Source organism: Prionailurus bengalensis, chromosome E2 (assembly GCF_016509475.1).
Source record: "Prionailurus bengalensis isolate Pbe53 chromosome E2, Fcat_Pben_1.1_paternal_pri, whole genome shotgun sequence".
Lineage (NCBI taxonomy): Eukaryota > Metazoa > Chordata > Mammalia > Carnivora > Felidae > Prionailurus > Prionailurus bengalensis.
In genome coordinates, this window is record NC_057352.1 from 6,657,715 (window position 1) to 6,677,489 (window position 19,775).

The 19,775-nt window shown below is 42.0% G+C and overlaps 1 protein-coding gene across 1 annotated transcript; it reads right to left on the minus strand.

The window, feature by feature from the left end:
- Positions 1–9,386: 9,386 nt before the first annotated feature.
- Positions 9,387–12,573, minus strand: LOC122494792 (vomeronasal type-1 receptor 4-like). Its single transcript, XM_043600239.1, has one exon. It carries the CDS (start codon positions 10,413–10,415, stop codon positions 9,423–9,425), a length of 993 nt encoding a protein of 330 aa, XP_043456174.1. The 5' UTR covers positions 10,416–12,573; the 3' UTR covers positions 9,387–9,422.
- Between the last annotated feature and the right edge of the window lie 7,202 nt (positions 12,574–19,775).

Below are 19,775 nucleotides of genomic sequence, written 5' to 3' on the forward strand. Positions count from 1 at the left end.
AGACTTTTGGTGGAGTCTATCGGATTTTCCATGTATAATATCATGTCATCTGCAAAAAGTGAAAGCTTAACTTCATCTTTGCCAATTTTGATGCCTTTGATTTCCTTTTGTTGTCTGATTGCTGATGCTAGAACTTCCAACACTATGTTAAACAACAGCGGTGAGAGTGGACATCCCTGTCATGTTCCTGATCTCAGGGAAAAAGCTCTCAGTTTTTCCCCATTGAGGATGATGTTAGCTGTGGGCTTTTCATAAATGGCTTTTATGATGTTTAAGTATGTTCCTTCTATCCTGACTTTCTTGAGGGTTTTTATTAAGAAACGTTGCTGAATTTTGTCAAAGGCCTTTTCTGCATCGATTGACAGGATCATATGGTTCTTATCTTTTCTTTTATTAATGTGATGTATCATGTTGATTGATTTGTGAATGTTGAACCAGCCCTGCATCCCAGGAATGAATCCCACTTGATCATGGTGAATAATTCTTTTTACATGCTGTTGAATTCGATTTGCTAGTATCTTATTGAGAATTTTTGCATCCATATTCATCAGGGATATTGGCCTGTAGTTCTCTTTTTTTACTGGGTCTCTGTCTGGTTTAGGAATCAAAGTAATACTGGCTTCATAGAATGAGTCTGGAAGTTTTCCTTCCCTTTCTATTTTTTGGAATAGCTTGAGAAGGATAGGTATTATCTCTGCTTTAAACGTCTGGTAGAACTCCCCTGGGAAGCCATCTGGTCCTGGACTCTTATTTGTTGGGAGATTTTTGATAACTGATTCAATTTCTTCGCTGGTTATGGGTCTGTTCAAGCTTTCTATTTCCTCCTGATTGAGTTTTGGAAGCGTGTGGGTGTTCAGGAATTTGTCCATTTCTTCCAGGTTGTCCAGTTTGTTGGCATATAATTTTTCATAGTATTCCCTGATAATTGCTTGTATCTCTGAGGGATTGGTTGTAATAATTCCATTTTCATTCATGATTTTATCTATTTGGGTCATCTCCCTTTTCTTTTTGAGAAGCCTGGCTAGAGGTTTATCAATTTTGTTTGTTTTTTCAAAAAACCAACTCTTGGTTTCATTGATCTGCTCTACAGTTTTTTTAGATTCTATATTGTTTATTTCTGCTCTGATCTTTATTATTTCTCTTCTTCTGCTGGGTTCAGGCTGTCTTTGCTGTTCTCCTTCTAGTTCCTTTAGGTGTGCTGTTAGATTTTGTATTTGGGATTTTTCTTGTTTCTTGAGATAGGCCTGGATTGCAATGTATTTTCCTCTCAGGACTGCCTTAGGTGCATCCCAAAGCGTTTGGATTGTTGTGTTTTCATTTTTGTTTCCATATATTTTTTAATTTCTTCTCTAATTGCCTGGTTGACCCATTCATTATTTAGTAGGGTGTTCTTTAACCTCCATGCTTTTGGAGGTTTTCCAGACTTTTTCCTGTGGTTGATTTCAAGCTTCATAGCATTGTGGTCTGAAAGTATGCATGGTATGATCTCAATTCTTGTATACTTCTGAAGGGCTGTTTTGTGACCCAGTATGTGATCTATCTTGGAGAATGTTCCATGTGCACTCGAGAAGAAAGTATATTCTGTTGCTTTGGGATGCAGAGTTCTAAATATGTCTGTCAAGTCCATCTGAACCAATGTATCATTCAGGGCCCTCGTTTCTTTATTGACCGTGTGTCTAGATGATCCATTTCTGTAAGTGGAGTGTTAAAGTCCCCTGCAATTACCACATTCTTATCAATAAGGTTGCTTATGTTTGCGAGTAATTGTTTTATATATTTGGGGGCTCCCATATTCAGTGCATAGACATTTATAATTGTTAGCTCTTCCTGATGGATAGACCCTGTAATTATTATATAATGCCCTTCTTCAACTCTTGTTACAGCCTTTAATTTAAAGTCTAGTTTGTCTGATATAAGTATGGCTACTCCAACTTTCTTTTGACTTCCAGTAGCATGATAGATAGTTCTCCATCCCCTCACTTTCAATCTGAAGGTATCCTCAGGTCTAAAATGAGTCTCTTGTAGACAGCAAATAGATGGGTCTTGTTTTTTTATCCATTCTGATACCCTATGTCTTTTGGTTGGAGCATTTAGTCCATTTACGTTCAGTGTTATTATAGAAAGACATGGGTTTAGAGTCATTGTGATGTCTATAGGTTTCATGCTTGTAGCGATGTCTCTGGTACTTTGTCTCACAGGATCCCCCTTAGGATCTCTTGTAGGGCTGGTTTAGTGGTGACGAATTCCTTCTGTTTGTTTGGGAAGACCTTTATCTCTCCTTCTATTCTAAATGACAAACTTGCTAGATAAAGGATTCTCGGCTGCATATTTTTTCTGTTCATCACATTGAAGATTTCCTGCCATTCCTTTCTGGCCTGCCAAGTTTCAGTAGAGAGATCCATCATGAGTCTTATAGGTCTCCCTTTATGTGTTAGAGCACGTTTATCCCTCGCTTTCAGAATTTTCTCTTTATCCTTGTATTTTGCCAGTTACACTACGATATGTCGTGCAGAAGATCGATTCAAGTTACATCTGAAGGGAGTTCTCTGTGCCTCTTGGATTTCAATGCCTTTTTCTTTCCCCAGATACGGAAAGTTCTCAGCTATTATTTCTTCAAGTACACCTTCAGCACCTTTCCCTCTCTCTTCCTCCTCTGGAATACCAATTATGCATAGATTATTTCTCTTTAGTGCATCACTTAGTTCTCTAATTTTCCCCTCATACTCCTGGATTTTTTTTATCTTTTTCTCAGCTTCCTCTTTTTCCATAATTTTATCTTCTAGTTCACCTATTCTCTCCTCTGACTCTTCAATCTGAGCTGTGGTCATCTCCATTTTATTTTGCAGTTCATTTATAGCATTTTTTAGCTCCTCCTGACTGTTCCTTAGTCCCTTGATCTCTGTAGCAATAGATTCTCTGCTGTCCTCTATACTGTTTTCAAGCCCAGCGATTAATTTTATGACTATTATTCTAAATTCACTTTCTGTTATATTGTTCAAATCCTTTTTGATCAGTTTGTTAGCTATTGTTATTTCCTGGAGATTCTTTTGAGGGGAATTCTTCCATTTCGTCAGTTTGAATAGTCCCTGGAGTGGTGCGGAATTGCGGGGTACTTCCCCTGTGCTGTCTTGAATAACTTGTGTTGGTGGGCGGGGCCACAGTCAGACCTGATGTCTGCCCCCAGCCCACCGCTGGGGCCACAGACAGACTGGTGTGTACCTTCTCTTCCCCTCTCCTAAGAGTGGGATTCACTGTGGGGTGGCGTGGCCCGTCTGGGCTACTTGCACACTGCCAGGCTTGTGGTGCTGGGGATCTGGAGTATTAGCTGGGGTGGATCGGCAAGGTGCACGGGGGCGGGAGGGGCAGAATCAGCTCGCTTTTCCTTTGGTGATCCGCTTCAGCAGGGGCCCTGCAGCACTGGGAGGGAGTCACAGCCGCCACCGGAGGGATGGATCCGCAGAAGCACAGCATTGGGTATTTGCGTGGTCCAAGCAAGTTCCCTGGCAGGAACCGGTTCCCTTTGGGATTTTGGCTGGGGGATGGGCGGGGGAGATGGCGCTGGTGAGCTCCTTTGTTCCCGGCCAAGCTGCACTGTGTCGTCTGGGGCTCAACAACTCTCCGTCCCGTTATCCTCCAGCCCTCCCACTCTCCGTGCAGAGCTGTTAACTTATAACCCTCCAGATGTTAAGTCCCGCTCGCTGTTGGAACACACTCTGTCCGGCCTCTCTGCTTTTGCCAGCCAAACTCGGGGGCTCTGCTTTGCCGGTGGGCCGCCCCTTCGCCCCGGCTCCCTCCCGCCAGTCCGTGTAGCACGCACCACCTCTCCGCCCTTCCTACCCTCTTCCGTGGACCTCTCGTCTGTGCTTGGCTCCGGAGACTCCGTTATGTTAGTCTTCTGGAGGTTTTCTGGGTTATTGAGGCAGGTGTAAGTGGAATCTAAGTGATCAGCAGGACGCAGTGAGCCCAGCGTCCTCCTACGCCTCCATCTTCCCGACCAATCTCTCTCTTTAGCAATTTTAAATCTAGTCAGATTGAAAGCCAATTCCAGAAACCAAAGAACCAATTCAGAAAACTCTTCCTCAAATCTTGTTTCTCTAGACTCACTAACAGCAGAATGAGTAACTGCTTGATACTCTCACATGGAACCCTACACAGCAATGCCAGGGGATGACCCACAGTAATATGCAACCATAAAATCCCAAACAACATAAGAAATGTCAAAAGTCAAACACAACACACTTAATGCTCTATGAATCCTCTTTGCATAAAATACAAAACAGGCCAAGGAAACCTATGCAGTTAGAGGTCCAGCAGTGTTTCCCTTATGAGTGGTGACAGGGAGGGACAGCGAACGAGGGCTTCTGGGGGTTGATGATATCTGTGCATGGATGTCTGTGCTGCATACAGAAATGTGATCAGTGTGCGTAGTGTTGTTGATCTGTGTACTGTATTACTGTATCTGTGTTTGTAAAATTTTAAAATACATATCACCAATAAAATCATGAGCTATTGTGAGACTTATACATAATGTCCTTACATTATCAAGAGGGAGTTTAAACATAGACTAAAAAGACTGTGATTAGGTTTTCAAATCATACTGAACTTTCGAGACTGAGACCTAACAAATACTAAGTGTACACTTCCAAAGAAAAGGGGCCAAATGTATACTTGCTTTTAAAAGCTTTTTCAAAACCTACAGGAATTGAAGTAGGAAGTAAGAATAAAGTCAAAATAAGAATTGGAGAACTGAGAAGTGTATTTTATGAAATGTAGAACAAACAGCACAGTATACTCATCTCAGGTAACATATACTTCACAGTTTGTCTTTATTAGGACTCTCAAAAATGAGTAAAATCTGATAAATGGTCACAGCAAAGACGAGCTTGAGGAGACATGACCACCAAATGCAAAGTTTCATCACATACACGATGTGTTCTCTGTTGGCAAGTTAGAGGCCTCAGTCTCAATTGCACTGTCTCATGCGCTATCACCTCTGTGCCAGTAGGGGTGGCTGACATAACCCACCACATTCAGAGCCTGGTCTCCCAGTGAAGTTCACTGGAACTCTGGGCACATCCACAGTGCTCAGTCCCTCCAGGAGTGAAGGAAAGATCCTTGTTTCCTTGGTTTCCCATCACATATAAGGAAGCCCAGCCCTTCCTGGACTCCTGGTGTATGAGAGACAGCACACATCACTGTGAGTCGTTGGAGCCTCTGACAAAGGGAGGCAATCTCCATGGGAAGCCCCACGGGTGTATGAACTTGGGCACTCTGCAATATAACTATATGGTGTACTTTTTAGAATTAGTGATTATCTTGTTAGTGAGCTCTCGTCAAGTAACCCTTAAAAACCTTGGGGTATCTTGGTGTGGTATTCCAATTTTGGGAAGTGTCAACATGGACTCCCCTTCCGACAAGGTTAGAAGGGCACCAAAATTCCATGTCCCATGGAAAGTGCATATTCACAAATGAAGACATATGGGTCCTAGCAACATGTCAGCTTGAGAAGAATCAGTGGTACCTACCCCTTTAGAGAACATTTTCAATTCCACACTATAGCCAAAGTCAATGGCACTAGGAGGCCACAATCATCAGAAAGTGTCCTCAAAGCACGTCCCTGTTCACTGATGGTTTAGGTAGGCTGCACACTAATGGTGTCCAGTGGGCCACTGGGTCTGGTTAGTGTCAGTGCTGGCTCTGCAGATCTGAAACCAGAGGCAGTTCCTTCCTCCATTGGTCACATCTCAGATTCCTCAGCTGCTGCCAGGGGTCTAGCTGTTAAGTGTACCTCTTGGAAATCTATGGCAGATTACGGACCATCTTGCCTTTCTTGAGGTGTGACCCGTGGAAACCAACTGCAGTGCTGAAATACTTGTCTGGGTTACTCATTCAGATGCCCATGGTGAGGCCTGTTCTTTACACAGTTTGCCCAGAATCAAGCTGCTGACTGAGACTGAGGTATCTGTGCATGGCACACTTGTGACTCCTGGTAAAAGTTGACCCTTCTGTTTTTTATGACTCATGAGGCCCGGACCTGTGTGTGGGACCACTGACACCCCCAGCCCCAGGATTAACACTGGTGCCTCATCGCAGCTGACACTTTCAATCCACCTGTCAGCTGCCACCAGCTACACCACCTGTGCTCTTGAAAATAACATGTGTCATATCCTAAACTTTCTGGAGCATTTGCATTCTGAGCACAGCAAGTCTCTTACAGAAAAAAGTAGCTCCAAAAAGTGAACCAGCAGTCCAACACCACCTCCCTAACCTCTGTAATCTTGATCAGAAATCCCAGCGATGGAATGTCTTGCCCAGAAATGCACACCTCATCTCAGCTTCTCCAAGATAATGAATAATGGAGGAACCAGGAGGTTGCATGAAAACATTTTCAAACTCCAAGGGCTACTCTGACCCTTTTTTGGGATGATGTGTCTTCCCCTTTAAGAGCAGCCACAGAACATCCTGGTTGCTCATGTTCTCAAGGGCATCACAGAACAAGGAAGCCTAAGAGATCACTCAATTAGGTATTGAGAACTGTGGTGGTGTTTCAGTGTTGTTGTTGTTGTTTTAATAAACTATTTTAGAACAGCTTTAGATGCAAAAATACAAAGATGATACAGATTTCCTACAGATACTCAATTTCATTGAGGACTAATATCTTACATCAGTATCTACACTCGTGATAACTAATGAACCAATATCAATGCATTGTTCTTAACTAAAGTAAAAACTTTATGAGCATTTGCTGAATCTTTACCTAATGTCCTTTTTCTGTTCCAAGAAACCATCCAGACACTAAATCTTGTTTAGTGCTCCTTTCTCCTGAGTTTCCACTTTGCTGTGACAATTTATCAGATTTTTCTCATTTTTGATCATCCTGACAGACTTGAGGAGTACTAGTTGGGAATCCCAAAGGGCCCTCAGTTGCGATGAATGTGATAAATTTCTCATGATTATCGTGGCGTTCTGTTTTAGGGAAGAGGACCGAGGGTATGATGTGCCATTTCCAGTACAGTATATCAAGGGTACATTCCACCAACATGACTTATCACTGTTGACATGAACCTACATTCCCTGGATGAGGTCATGTGTATGAGGACTCTTCGGTGAGACCTATGCGACCCCTTTTCATCCTGTACTATTTGCAGAGAAGTCACTGTGTGTGGCTGACATTTAGGATAGGAATGTTATGTTCTGCCTTCTTAAGGATAAAGTTTGTACATAAATTATGTGAAATTCTTCTAAAAAGGAGATCTCATTTCTGTTATTTGTCATGTGATTTCTTCATATCAGTTTAGACTCATACACATTTGTTTTATACTCCGAGTTATAATCCAATACTGCTGCTTCTACTCTTTTTTAAAATCAAAGTGTTAGGGGCACCTGGGTGGCTCAGTCAGTTAAGCAACTGACTCCTGATGTTGGCTCAGGTCATGATCTCACTGTTCATGAGATTGAGCACTTCATGGATCTCTACAGTGAAAGGACAGAGCCTGCGTGGGATTGTGTCTTTCTCCCTCTTTCTCTGCCCCTCCCCCACTCCCAGGTGTTCTCTCTCTCTCTCAAAATAAATAAACATTTTAAAATATAATAATAAAATGAAGTGCAAGTGTTCCAGTTTGACCATGAGGAGCTCTTTCGGGTGACTCCCGTGTCCCTCTGACATAGCCCATTTTTAGAAACCGAGTTGTTTAGCATGTCCTGACTTACGGCACTGCAGCTCTGCAGGCTGATTTCATACACGTCCCGTCCTAGTCCAGGCTGCACCGTCTCTCCAGGCAGCCCCTGGCTGTTGCCGTGGGGGAACCGTGTCATGGACCAAGGCATGGACACTAGGTATGCTCACTGCTCCTGGGTGTCACCGTGTTCACACCCTCTCAGCTCAAACACCAAGAAAACGTACGTGTGTGTGCTGAACCGCTCGTGCGCACATAGGTAGAAACGTGTGTGTGGGGCGACTGGTGTCCATACAGAGTCAAATGACTTCATGCTGATGTCTCCAACTCTAACCCATTCCTCATGGATCATTCTAACTTCCTGCCCTTGCTCATCTGTCACATGTCTGTCCAACGGTGACAAACGTGGATCTCACCCTCTGCACTTGTGAGTCAAATGCATTTCTGGTCCAATTTGTATAGGATACCGGCCCTCTTGTGCCTGGTTCTTCCAGGAAAAACATCTGAGTAAACTATGGGACGGCTGCAAGAAAGCGGAAGTACAGGTAATGACATGGAACATTCCGAGGTAGAGGAGGAGGGACACCTGGACGCCTGGGAAAGGAACACCTTACACAGCAGGAGATACGGGGGGAGGGGAGGGGCGGAGTATTAAGGATCATTCATCTTACAGGACTCCCCCTGGACAATGGCATTCTAGGGGGGCTGCAAGGCAGGGACACCATCCCGCTAGGCCTGGAGGACAACGCTTTCAGACAAAGAACATCACCCTTGGGCTTTGAAATGTAAGGGAATTTTCCCTCCTAGATTTTTTACTTACTGGGGACAGGTGACATTTCTTCTCTCCAGTTTCTCTATGCTTGTCTATGCTCTCCCCATCCCACCACTGTATTCAGGAAGCAGGGAATGTGTCTGCATTCATTGGTTGATAGGTGAAGACAGGTTTTTCACAGGATGAATCCTATCTCAAGTCTTAATCAGAATACTTAGGTGATATTTAGATGAGATTTGGGACTTAGAGTTGCTTCCAAAATAAGTTTACACTTTGGAGCTACTGGAACGGGGAAGAGGGGTGAATGTATTTTGTCAGTGAGGATATGCATTTGGGGGTCTTGAGGGCTGAATATTATGAACCAACCTGTTTCCCCCTGAATTGATAGGCTGAAGTCCTAAATCCCAGGATCTCATTACTCGATTGTACTCACTCCGACTGATATGCCCATGACTACACTCCTGGGTAACCACTCCATCTCACTCCGGAATCAAGACCAAATCGGCTTTTTCCATTAAGCAGCACTGATTAAACTGCCATCTTCAGGATACCAGGCACCACAATGAAACAAAACTGCTTCATTCATCACCACTTTGTCCACGTATATCCCATACTCAACCATTTGATGAAACGTCGGCGTGCATCAGTGAACACCTTAGAAACTCCTCTGGTTCCTTCTTAGAATTTCTATGGACTTTGGGGCACCTGGGGGCTCAGTCGGTAAAGCCTCCAACTTCAGCTCAGGTCATGATCTCATGGTTCATGAGTTTGAGCCCACATAGGGCTCTGTGCTGACAGCTCAGAGCCTGGAGCCTGCTTTGGATTCTGTCTCTCTCTCTCTCTGCCCCTTCCCCACTCACATGCTCTTTCTCTCTCAAAAATAAATGAAACATTAAAAAAAATTTTTTTAAGTATTCTATGGACTTTTTCAGCAAACGCAGTGAATATAAAACGACATTGTGCACAAACATACTTTATATATCCCCAGTAACACTACAGGATTTTGTGTTTTGTATCCAGGAAAAGCAGCGTCTGGGGAGAGTATAGTCTCGGCTCATAATGAAAAAGGGGCAGACAGTTGGAAAACACACAGAGATCACCACAGCGGTGTTCACCAGCCACAAACTGGGATTATCAGTATAAGCAACACTAACATGAAAGATGGAGGAGAGGGAGTGGAAAGACACAAAGGTGCTCACCAGGACAAGGATGCTCTGAGTGGCTCTGGACTCAGCAGAGGATCTGGGGGAGACATTAGTGCTGTGAATGTGCTGGACCCGCTGCTTGTGCCTGTGCAGGAGGAAGACCATGGAGCCACTGGCCCAGATCATGAGAACAGAAAATAAAACCTCAGGGACTACTATCAACACTGCATAGAGTAGGACTGTCACTGCCTCCTGATGGATAGTAAAACAGTACCCCAAATCTCCTTCCTGTGTGATGTTTTTGGTGCTCCATTGGCTAGGCATATATAACACATACAGAGGAAACACTAAATTTATAAATGCGTAATGATTCCAGCAGAGGAAAATGGAGAAGCCAACATATTTTGGGGCCTTGACTTTAAGATCCTTCCAACAGGAGTTCATTGGGCTGATCGTGATGGTCTGGAAGACACTCAAGAGGCAGGTGCTGCTAATGGACAACCCCCTGCCCACTCTCTGAACGTACAAAAAAAGTTTGCATGCAAATGTAGTGAAAAAAGATTTCAATCCCAAAGCTGCCAATGTCTGGGGGACTCCTTCAGAGAGAATGACCAAGGAGTTGGCTATAGTCAAGTGCATGAGAATCAAACGGGTGAACCTCAGCCTGCGTTCAGTGTGGTAAACGGACACATAATGATAAAGAAGAACGAAATTGCCCACAATTCCAACTGTCGTCTGTGACAAGAAGATTATGCCTACTGTCAAATGCCCTGAAGTTAATCTGTCATACATGTTTTCCTTTATATTATGAACAACAATCATTTCTCTGGGCAAAGCCTCACTGAAGGTTTTTCACACCACAAATAACATGAATTGAGTGCTCCCATTTGATTGCCATGACTTTCTGTGATTGGAAGAGATGGAGAGATTTGCAGTATATTTAACTGAAAAGTCCGCAGTAAGGATGAAGTGCTGTTATCCTGGAGAAGCAATGACAAGTGAGAGCAAATGGAAAGAAAGCACAAGGCAACATTTTCAGAACAACCTGAAATGTGCAATTATATTGGAAAAAGGAAAACTTGATCACTATCACTTCCTAAAACGAATTAAGTCTGACTGGATTGCTTACATAAATCTTAAAGGTACAATGGATTCATCCTGAAAAAGAAAAAAAAAAATGTCTATACACGACATCAGAACACGAAAATATTTCTTGAACAGCACAGAGCACATTAACCATGCCAGTAAAATGACTTTGTATTACATGAATGGGTGGTTCTCATCCAAACATCCCCACCACACACACACAATTTGTAGCCAGCAGAAAGAATTCCTGAAAACCACACAATAGAATAAACAATGGACAAACCGTTCCAACAGAAACTTCAAATAAGAGGTTACGCAATAGATAATACAGGTGTAAAAATATTCTATGTCTATAGTAGTCACATAATTTCAAATATGACACTACCTCCTGGTGCCATCAAACACGACATAAAAATCTAAAACAAGGAGGACGGGGTGCCTTGTTGGCTCAGGTGGAAGACCATGAGACTCTTGATCTCAGGGTTGTGAGTTCAGACACAACATTGGGTACAGAGATTACTGAAATAAACAAACTTTAAAAAAAGAATAAAAGGAGAATGAGAGAAACAACAAGTCTTTGCAAACTTGTGGATCAACCAAGAATCTTGAAACTACTGGCAAACATTAAAATTTGGAAACTGTGTGGTAGTATAAACTTTAGCTGTCTTGGATATACTATGTCCCAACAAATATACAGCTATGAATATACTCAACAAAGTTTGTCTGGTATCCCTAAAAGACTGGTTACAGAATTATATACCAGCACTACTCGTTACTCATAGTAGTCCAAACTCAGGAATACCCACTTCCCATTAACAGGACCAGCCATCGGTGAATGTTTTCATAGTCACACCATGGAGTCTTCCACAGCAGATCTAAAATGCGAACAAGACTACGCAAGAATACAAATCAATTTTCAAAAGTCATATGGCATGAGAAATAAGTCATCATTACACATTCAGGCAGTATGACTCCATTTATATCAAGTACAAAATGGGAAAAGTGATCTAATCTTTCAAACCTTGGAGAGTTATGAACCTATTCCCAAACATCACAATCCTACAAATATAGCCAAGAAAACTATACCTGTGGGGACAGTGACTTAGAGAGAACACAGGAAGATACCCGGAATTCTGACAACCACCTGTTTCTTCATCTTGGAATTGCATACACCGGTGTGGTCACTTGTGCAATACCAGTGAGTTGCATCATTAAAACGTGTAGATCTTCTAATTTTTTAAATACAAACCATCAAAATAAAATTTCAGGGAGCTGAGAAGATTCTGTGCATGTGTTTGGCTTGCTCAATGAGTCCATACAGAAAGAAAACTTATGGACCAAAAGGTCCAGATTGGAGGTCAATGATGAAACACCACAGAAAATAATGGTGCTGATAATGAGTCTGAGATTTGGTTTTAAAAAAATCAGGAGAGCAGCATCCTAAATATTTGTTCCTTCTTGCTATATTTGCCATAGGAGTAACGATATTTCCCAGCACATACAGGGTCCGCAAAGGACAATGGAAATCCCAATGTCCTGGGGAGGCTTCAGCTAATCTCCACCCACCTGGAGGTCTCGGGGCAAAGAGACAGCTGGTGCCAATGAACACACTCTGCCAGCGTTGTCAGGACAGAAAACAGATGTGCACTCAGAAATGCATCAAAGAATGTTTCAACTAATGGCTGCCAATGTCTTGGGGACACCTGTAAAAGGAAATGACCAAGAAGCAAGTATAATCAGGTGCCTAAGAATCACATCTCAGGCTCTCAACCTGGATTCCCTGTAGAAGAGGAAGAGACGATGGTAAAGAAGTGAGAAAATGCCAAGGATTCCAACCATCATCAATGAAGAGGAAACTGTTCTCATTGCCAAATCCTGGTGTCCATTCTGACAGATCCCAGTGAGAAATACTGGTCTTCAGAATTCGAGTATCCTGCACTGGAACATGTCTTTTGGACTGCATGTATCATATCAGTTGAGACACATCATCTCTGGGAAACATATCTACTTCAGTTTGACTGTGTCAAGGTGCCTCCCACAGTGGAAAAAATAACCTTTATTTTCTTTTAACGTTTTGTTTATTTTTGAGACAGGGAGAGACAGAGCATGAACAGGGGAGGGTCAGAGAGAGGCAGACACAGAATCTGAAACAGGCTCCCGGCTGAGCTGTCAGCACAGAGCCCAACGCGGGGCTCCAACTCACAGACCGCGAGATCACGACCTGAGCCGAAGTCGGCCGCTTAACCGACTGAGCCACCCAGGCGCCCCCAAAAAATAACCTTCAAATACCACTTAAAATGCATGAATCACTGCCTACTACCATACGTATGGAATCTTTTTTCTTTTCCTAAATGCATGATGGAGGCACGAACATTATTTCCATGGCAGAGATAAAGACAAGCTAGGCACACAGGGTAAGCAATCTAAGTTCACACGTTGGTTAGGGGCCGAGTGGAGACTGGAACCGGGCACGTTGGAGCGAAGACAGTGTCTGAACCTCTGTACTCCACTAACAATGCACGTCAGCTGTGCCTTCAAATAATCCAGATGCATATTTAATTTTGCATTTATACTTTTCCATCTTATTTCACACTACATTTTATTTTATATGTTTGGTGTAAAAAGCATACATTTTTCATTAAGGATATTTTATTTAGGTGAATAACATATGTAAATAAAGTTTTAATATCATAATAAAGTTCAAGGCATGAATTACAGGCTAATCCTGCAGGAGACATCCCTGTGTCCACATTAGATTTAATAAATGCAGTATTTGCTAACAATACTTTGGTAGTAGAAAGCGTCATTTCCTGTCACAGTAAGAACAAAAGTCATGGCTTCCACACACAATATTACATCATAGTACCTTGTTCTCTAATCAAGGGTTTATAAAATCCTACTATAAGATGAAACAGTTATTGATGATTATGTTTTAAATGCTGAGGTATTTAACAAAATGTGCATTGAGTGAAACTATTAGCACTAAGGCAAGATTGTAAAAGACAGTAAAATACAAGACACACGTAAAATGGTTCTAAGAATATGGAATTGTGTGTGTCACGTAAGTTAAAAATCATTAGAATATTAGTTCTGAGATTGGGATTCATATTAGAATATTATTAAACCAGAGAGAATGAGCCAAGATTCACATGCCCCAGGCACCTCTTGTCTGGTCCCATAATTACAGTGAACGTTGCCCCAACTGACTCTTGGTTCCTGCTCTGGTATGATGTCATGGTTTTGTGAGTTTGAGCCCCATGTTGGGATCCCCACGGACAGTGCAGGGCCTGATAGGGATTCTCTCTCCCTTTCTCTCTGCCCCTACCCCACTCTGCTATCTCTGTCTCTCTCAAAGTAAAGAAATAAACGTATTTTTAAAAAAATTCTAAAAACAGATTCATCTACACGATCTCTGTAAAGGATTAGAAAACTGTTTCTGCTCTACCCTTCTCTGTATTATAAGCATAAGGCATTGTAAGTACATCTCTACTGACACTGAAAACTCTCAGCTCACACCCAAGGAACTACTCCACCTCCCTCTTTAGCTCTTCCCCTGGTCTGTCCCGACCCTCAGGATCCCTTTCCAGACACGAACACTTACTCACACATCCTTCCTTACAGGGGCTGCCTCTCAGTCTGACAGAGAAAGAACTCACTGGACTCGTCACGTTGAAGGATGGGGGCACAGCGTGAAGGTCACAGCAGCCAGTACGTGTGAGGGAGGGAGGCAGCCAGACCAGAGATAAGGCTTTGTGATCTGTGACCTCCCCTCCCATCAGAACTGCAATTATCATTTCACACATGGTGGCAGTGACAGCACAGCCTTCGGTAGCTGACAATACTTCTGAAAAACTTTCTCCCAGGACTCATTACCAAATCCAATTACAAGTTTGTGAGTATCTCCGAAGAGACCATTGTCTACTTTAGGAGGGGCTCTTACTTTTCACGATCCCTGATGGCAGAGAGGGGCTCACAGGGAAGGAGCAGTAAATACTGATGTCAGACAACTAAGGGACTGGCAGTGAGTGTGTGTGTCTCACAGGCGTCCCCAGTTCCTGGTGTCCCCGATACCTGGTGGTGCTCTGGTGGGAAGGGCAAATCCCCAGGAGCAGAGTGGGGCCCGGGAGGTTCTTGGGCCACACAGGGAGAAGCAGTTCCACTGCTGGAAGGACACTTGGTAGAGGCTGTGAGGCCACCTGGGCCCAGCAGACCCCAGACAATGGTCTCATTCACTGGTGCTGAACAAGGTCATTAAGGGTGAAGCCTGGTGCCAGATGTGTGCTGTGATTTTCCATAATCCCTGAAATGCTGCTGCTACACTATCTCGTGAACTTTTTCTGGGGCGGGCTGGCACCTGGCTGCAGTCTCTGGGCATCAGCAGCAGCACAGTCCCACAAACTTTCCTGGGTGGGGCTGGCACCCGGCCATTGCTCAGTGAGACCCTCCAATAAGTCAAAGCCTCAGTACCTCAGAAGCGGGGGGCCGGAGAAGGCAGTCGCATCTCAGACAAAACTCAGGAGAGAGGTACTACCTGGGGCTTGGTCAGGGACAGCATAAAAGTGGGGAGTGAATGAAAGCTGAAGACAAAGGACGGGTGAGCGATTGCTGATCAGGGAGAAGAAAGTTCCCATACTAGAGACTGGGTAGCTGGGTGACGCCATTTTCACCGCTCCTGCACATGCGCATACCCACCTACAAGCGCCACAACAATCCACACCAATAGGCTGGCAGCGCCAACTAGGGGAGAATGGAGCCATTACATTAGCCCCGCCTAACTGGGCCAACCTCACTCTTCAAGAACAGAAACCTGCTTAGTTTGTGGACTATAAAGCACTTCATAGTCTGACTTCCAGGGGAAAAACGAAGTAATTTCAATTGTATTTCAGTCTGTTAGGAGGCCAATCTATTCACTTTTCTTTTTTTTTTCCCTTTTCTCTTTTTCATTTCCTTTTTCTTGATTACAGTAGGAGAAAAAATTCATTTTTGTTTTTAATTTTCATTAAAAATATTTTTATTTTTTTACTATATTTTTTACTTTTGTGTAAATTTTTCAAATTCTATTTAATTCCATCAGTTTATTTTACTCTACTTCACTATATTCATTTCTTCAAATTATCAAACGATTTCCCTTTTTATCTTCTCTTTTTTGTTTCTTTTTTCTTGAATACAGAAAGAGAATTCTTTTTAATTTTTAATAAAAATATTTTTAATTTTTTTCTACTATATTTTTCACTTTTGTGTAAATTGTTTCAAATTCTAGTTTATTTACATCATTTCATTTTAGTCCACTTCAGTGTAATCATTTTTTCAAATTTTCAAAAAATTTCTTTTTTCTTCTTTCCCCTTTTTTCTCTAATCCATCAAGCAACTTAAACACCCAGACCAAAACACACCTAGGATCTAGCATCAATCATTCGATTTGTGTGTGTGTGTGTGTGTGTGTGTGTGTGTGTGTGTGTGTGTGTTTGGTTGTTTTTAATTATTTAATCGTAATATTTTTTTAATTTTAATTTTTTTAATTTTAATTTTTTACCCTCATTAATTCCTCTTCTCCCTTCAAAATGATGAAACAAAGGAATTCACCACAAAATAAAGAGCAGGAAGAAACGACAGCCAGAGACTTAACCAACACAGATATGAGCAAGATGTCTGAACCAGAATTTAGAATCATGACAATAAGAATACTAGCTGTGGTCAAAAATAGATTAGAATCCCTTTCTGTGGAGATTTAAAAAAAAAAGTAAAAACTAGTCAGGATGAAATAAAAAATGCTATAACTGAGCTGCAATCACGAATGGATGCTGTGGTGGCAAGGATGGATGAGGCAGAACAGAGAATCAGTGATACAGAGGACAAACTTATGGAGAATAACAAAGCAGAGAAAAAGAGGGAGATTAAGGCAAAAGAGCACAATTTAAGATTAGAGAAATCAGTGTCTCATTAAAAAGGAACAACATCAGAATCACAGGGGTCTCAGAAGAAGAAGAGAGAGAAATACGGGTAGAAGGGTTATGTGAACAAACCACAGCTGAAAACTTTCCTAACCTGGGGAAAGACACAGACATCAAAATCCAGGAAGCACAGAGGACTCCCATTAGGTTCCACAAAAACCGACCAACAACAAGGCATATCATAGTCAAATTAACAAAATACTTAGGCAAGGAGAGAACCATGAAAGCAGCAAAGGAAAAAAAGTCCTTAACCTACAAGGGAAGACAGATCAGGTTTGCAGCACACCTATCCACAGAAACATGGCAGGCCAGAAAGGAGTGGCAGGATATATTCAGTGTGCTGAATCAGAAAAATATGCAGCCAAGAATTCTCTACCCAACAAGGTTGTCATTCCAAATAGAAGGAGAGATAAAAAGTTTCCGAGACAAACAAAAATGAAAGGAGTTTGCGACCACTAAACCAGCCCTGCAAGAAATTTTAAGGGGGACTCTGTGATGGGGAAAAAAGATGAAATTAATTAATTTAATTAAATAAATACCAAAAGCAACAAAGACTAGAAAGGACCAGAGAACACCACCAGAAACTCCAACTCTACAAGCAACATAATGGCAATAAATTCATATTTTTCAGTACTCACTCTAATATCAATGGACTCAATGCTCCAATCAAAAGACACAGGGTAACAGAATGCATAAGAAAACAGGATCCATCTATATGTTGTTTACAAGGGACCCACTTTAGACCTAAAGACACCTTCAGATTGAAAGTAAGGAGGTGGAGAACCATCTATCATGCTAATGGTCAACAAAAGAAAGCCAGAGTAGGCGTACTTATATCAGACAATCTAGACTTTAAAATAGAAACTGTATCAAGAGATGAAGAAGGGCATCGTATCATAATTAAGGGGTCTACCCACCAAGAAGATTTAACAATTTTAAATATTTATGCACCAAACGTGAAATCACCGAAATATATAAATCGATTAATCACAAACATAAAGAAACTCATTGATACTAATACCACAACACTAGGAGACTTCAACACCCCACTCACAGCAATGGACAGATCATCTAATTGCAAGATCAACAAGGAAACAATGGCTATGAATGACACGCTGGACCAGATGGACTTAACAGTTATATTCAGAACATTTCATCCTAAAGCAGCAGAATATACATTCTTCTCCAGTGCACATGGAACATTCTCCAGAATAGACCACATACTGTGACACAAATCAGCCCTCAGCAAGTACAAAAAGATCGAGATCATACCGTGCATATTTTCAGACCACAATGCTATGAAACTTGAAATCAACCACAAGAAAAAATTTGGAAAGGTAACAAATACTTGGAGACTAAAGAACATCCTACTAAAGAATGAGTGGGCTACGGAAGCAGTTAAAGAGGAAATTAAAAAGAATTATACAAGTCAATGAAAATGATAACACCACAACCCAAAACCTCTGGGATGCAGCAAAGGAGGTCATAAGAGGAAAGTATACAGCAACCCAGGCCTTCCTAAAGAAGGAAGAAAGATCTCAGATACACAACCCAACCTTACACCTTAAAGAGCTGGAAAAAGAACAGCAAATAAAACCAAAAACCAGCAGAAGTCAGGAAACAATGAAGATCAGAGCAGAAATTAATGCGATCGAAACAAACAAAAAAACAGAATAGATCAATGAAACCAGAAGCTGGTTCTTTGAAAGAATTAACAAAACTGATAAACCACTAGCCAGTTTGATCAAAAAGAAAAAGGAAAGGACCCAAATAAATAAAATCAAGAATGAAAGAGGAGAGATCACAACCAACACAACAGAAATCAAAACAGTAAGAGAATATTATGAGCAATTATATGCCAATAAAATAGGCAATCTGGAAAAAATGGACAAATTCCTAGAAACACATACACTACCAAAATTGAAACAGGAATAGAAAATTTGAACAAACCCATAACCAGTAAGGAAATCAAACTAGTACTCAAAAACCTTCCCCAAAGGGTGCCTGGGTGGCTCAGTCGGTTGAGCATCCGACTTCAGCTCAGGTCATGATCTCACAGTCCGTGAGTTCTAGCCCTGCGTTGGGCTCCATGCTGTCAGTTCAGAGCCTGGAGCCTGCTTCAGATTCTGAGTCTTCCTCTCTCTCTCTGCCCCTCCCCTGCTCACGCTGTCTCTCTATATCAAAAAAATGAGTAAACGTTAAAAAAAAATTTTTTTTATTTAAAAAAAAAAAACCTTCCCCAAAACAAGAGTCCAGGGCCAGATGGCTTTCCAGGGAAATTCTACCAAACATTTAAGAAGAGTTAACACGGGGTGCCTGGGTGGCGCAGTCGGTTAAGCGTCCGACTTCAGCCAGGTCACGATCTCGCGGTCCGTGAGTTCGAGCCCCACATCAGGCTCTGGGCTGATGGCTCAGAACCTGGAGCCTGTTTCCGATTCTGTGTCTCCCTCTCTCTCTGCCCCTCCCCCGTTCATGCTCTGTCTCTCTCTGTCCCAAAAATAAAAAAAAAAACATTGAAAAAAAATTAAAAAAAAAAGAGTTAACACCTATTCTCTTGAAGCTGTTCCAAAAAAATAGAAACGAAAGGAAAACTTTCAAACTCATTCTATGAAGCCAGCATTACCTTCATTCCAAAACCAGACAGCAACCCCACTAAAAAGAGGAATGACAGACCAATTCCCTGATGGACAAGGATGCAAAAATCCTCAACAAGATATTAGCCAACTGGCTCCAACAATACCTTAAAAAAATTATTCACCATGACCAATTGGGATTTATACCTGGGAGGAAGGGCTGCTTCAATATCTGCAAAACAATTAATGTGATTCATCACATCAATAAAAGAAAGGACAAGAACCATATGATCCTCTCAATAGATGCAGAGAAAGCATTTGACAAAATACAGCACCCTTTCTTGATAAAAACCCTCAAGAAAGCAGGGATAGAAGGATCATAAATCAAGATCATAAAAGCCATATATGAACGAGCCAATGCTAATATCATCCTCAATGGGGAAAAACTGAGAGCTTTCTCCCTAAGGTCAGGAACAAGAAAGGGATGCCCACTCTCACCAGTTATTCAACATAGTATTGGAAGTCTTAGCCTCTACAATCAGACAACACAAAGAAATACAAGGCATCCTAAT

Excerpts from the sequence above, each read along its gene's own strand:
- LOC122494792 (XM_043600239.1), bottom strand. The coding sequence starts at position 10,415 with ATGATTGTTGTTCATAATATAAAGGAAAACATGTATGACAGATTAACT.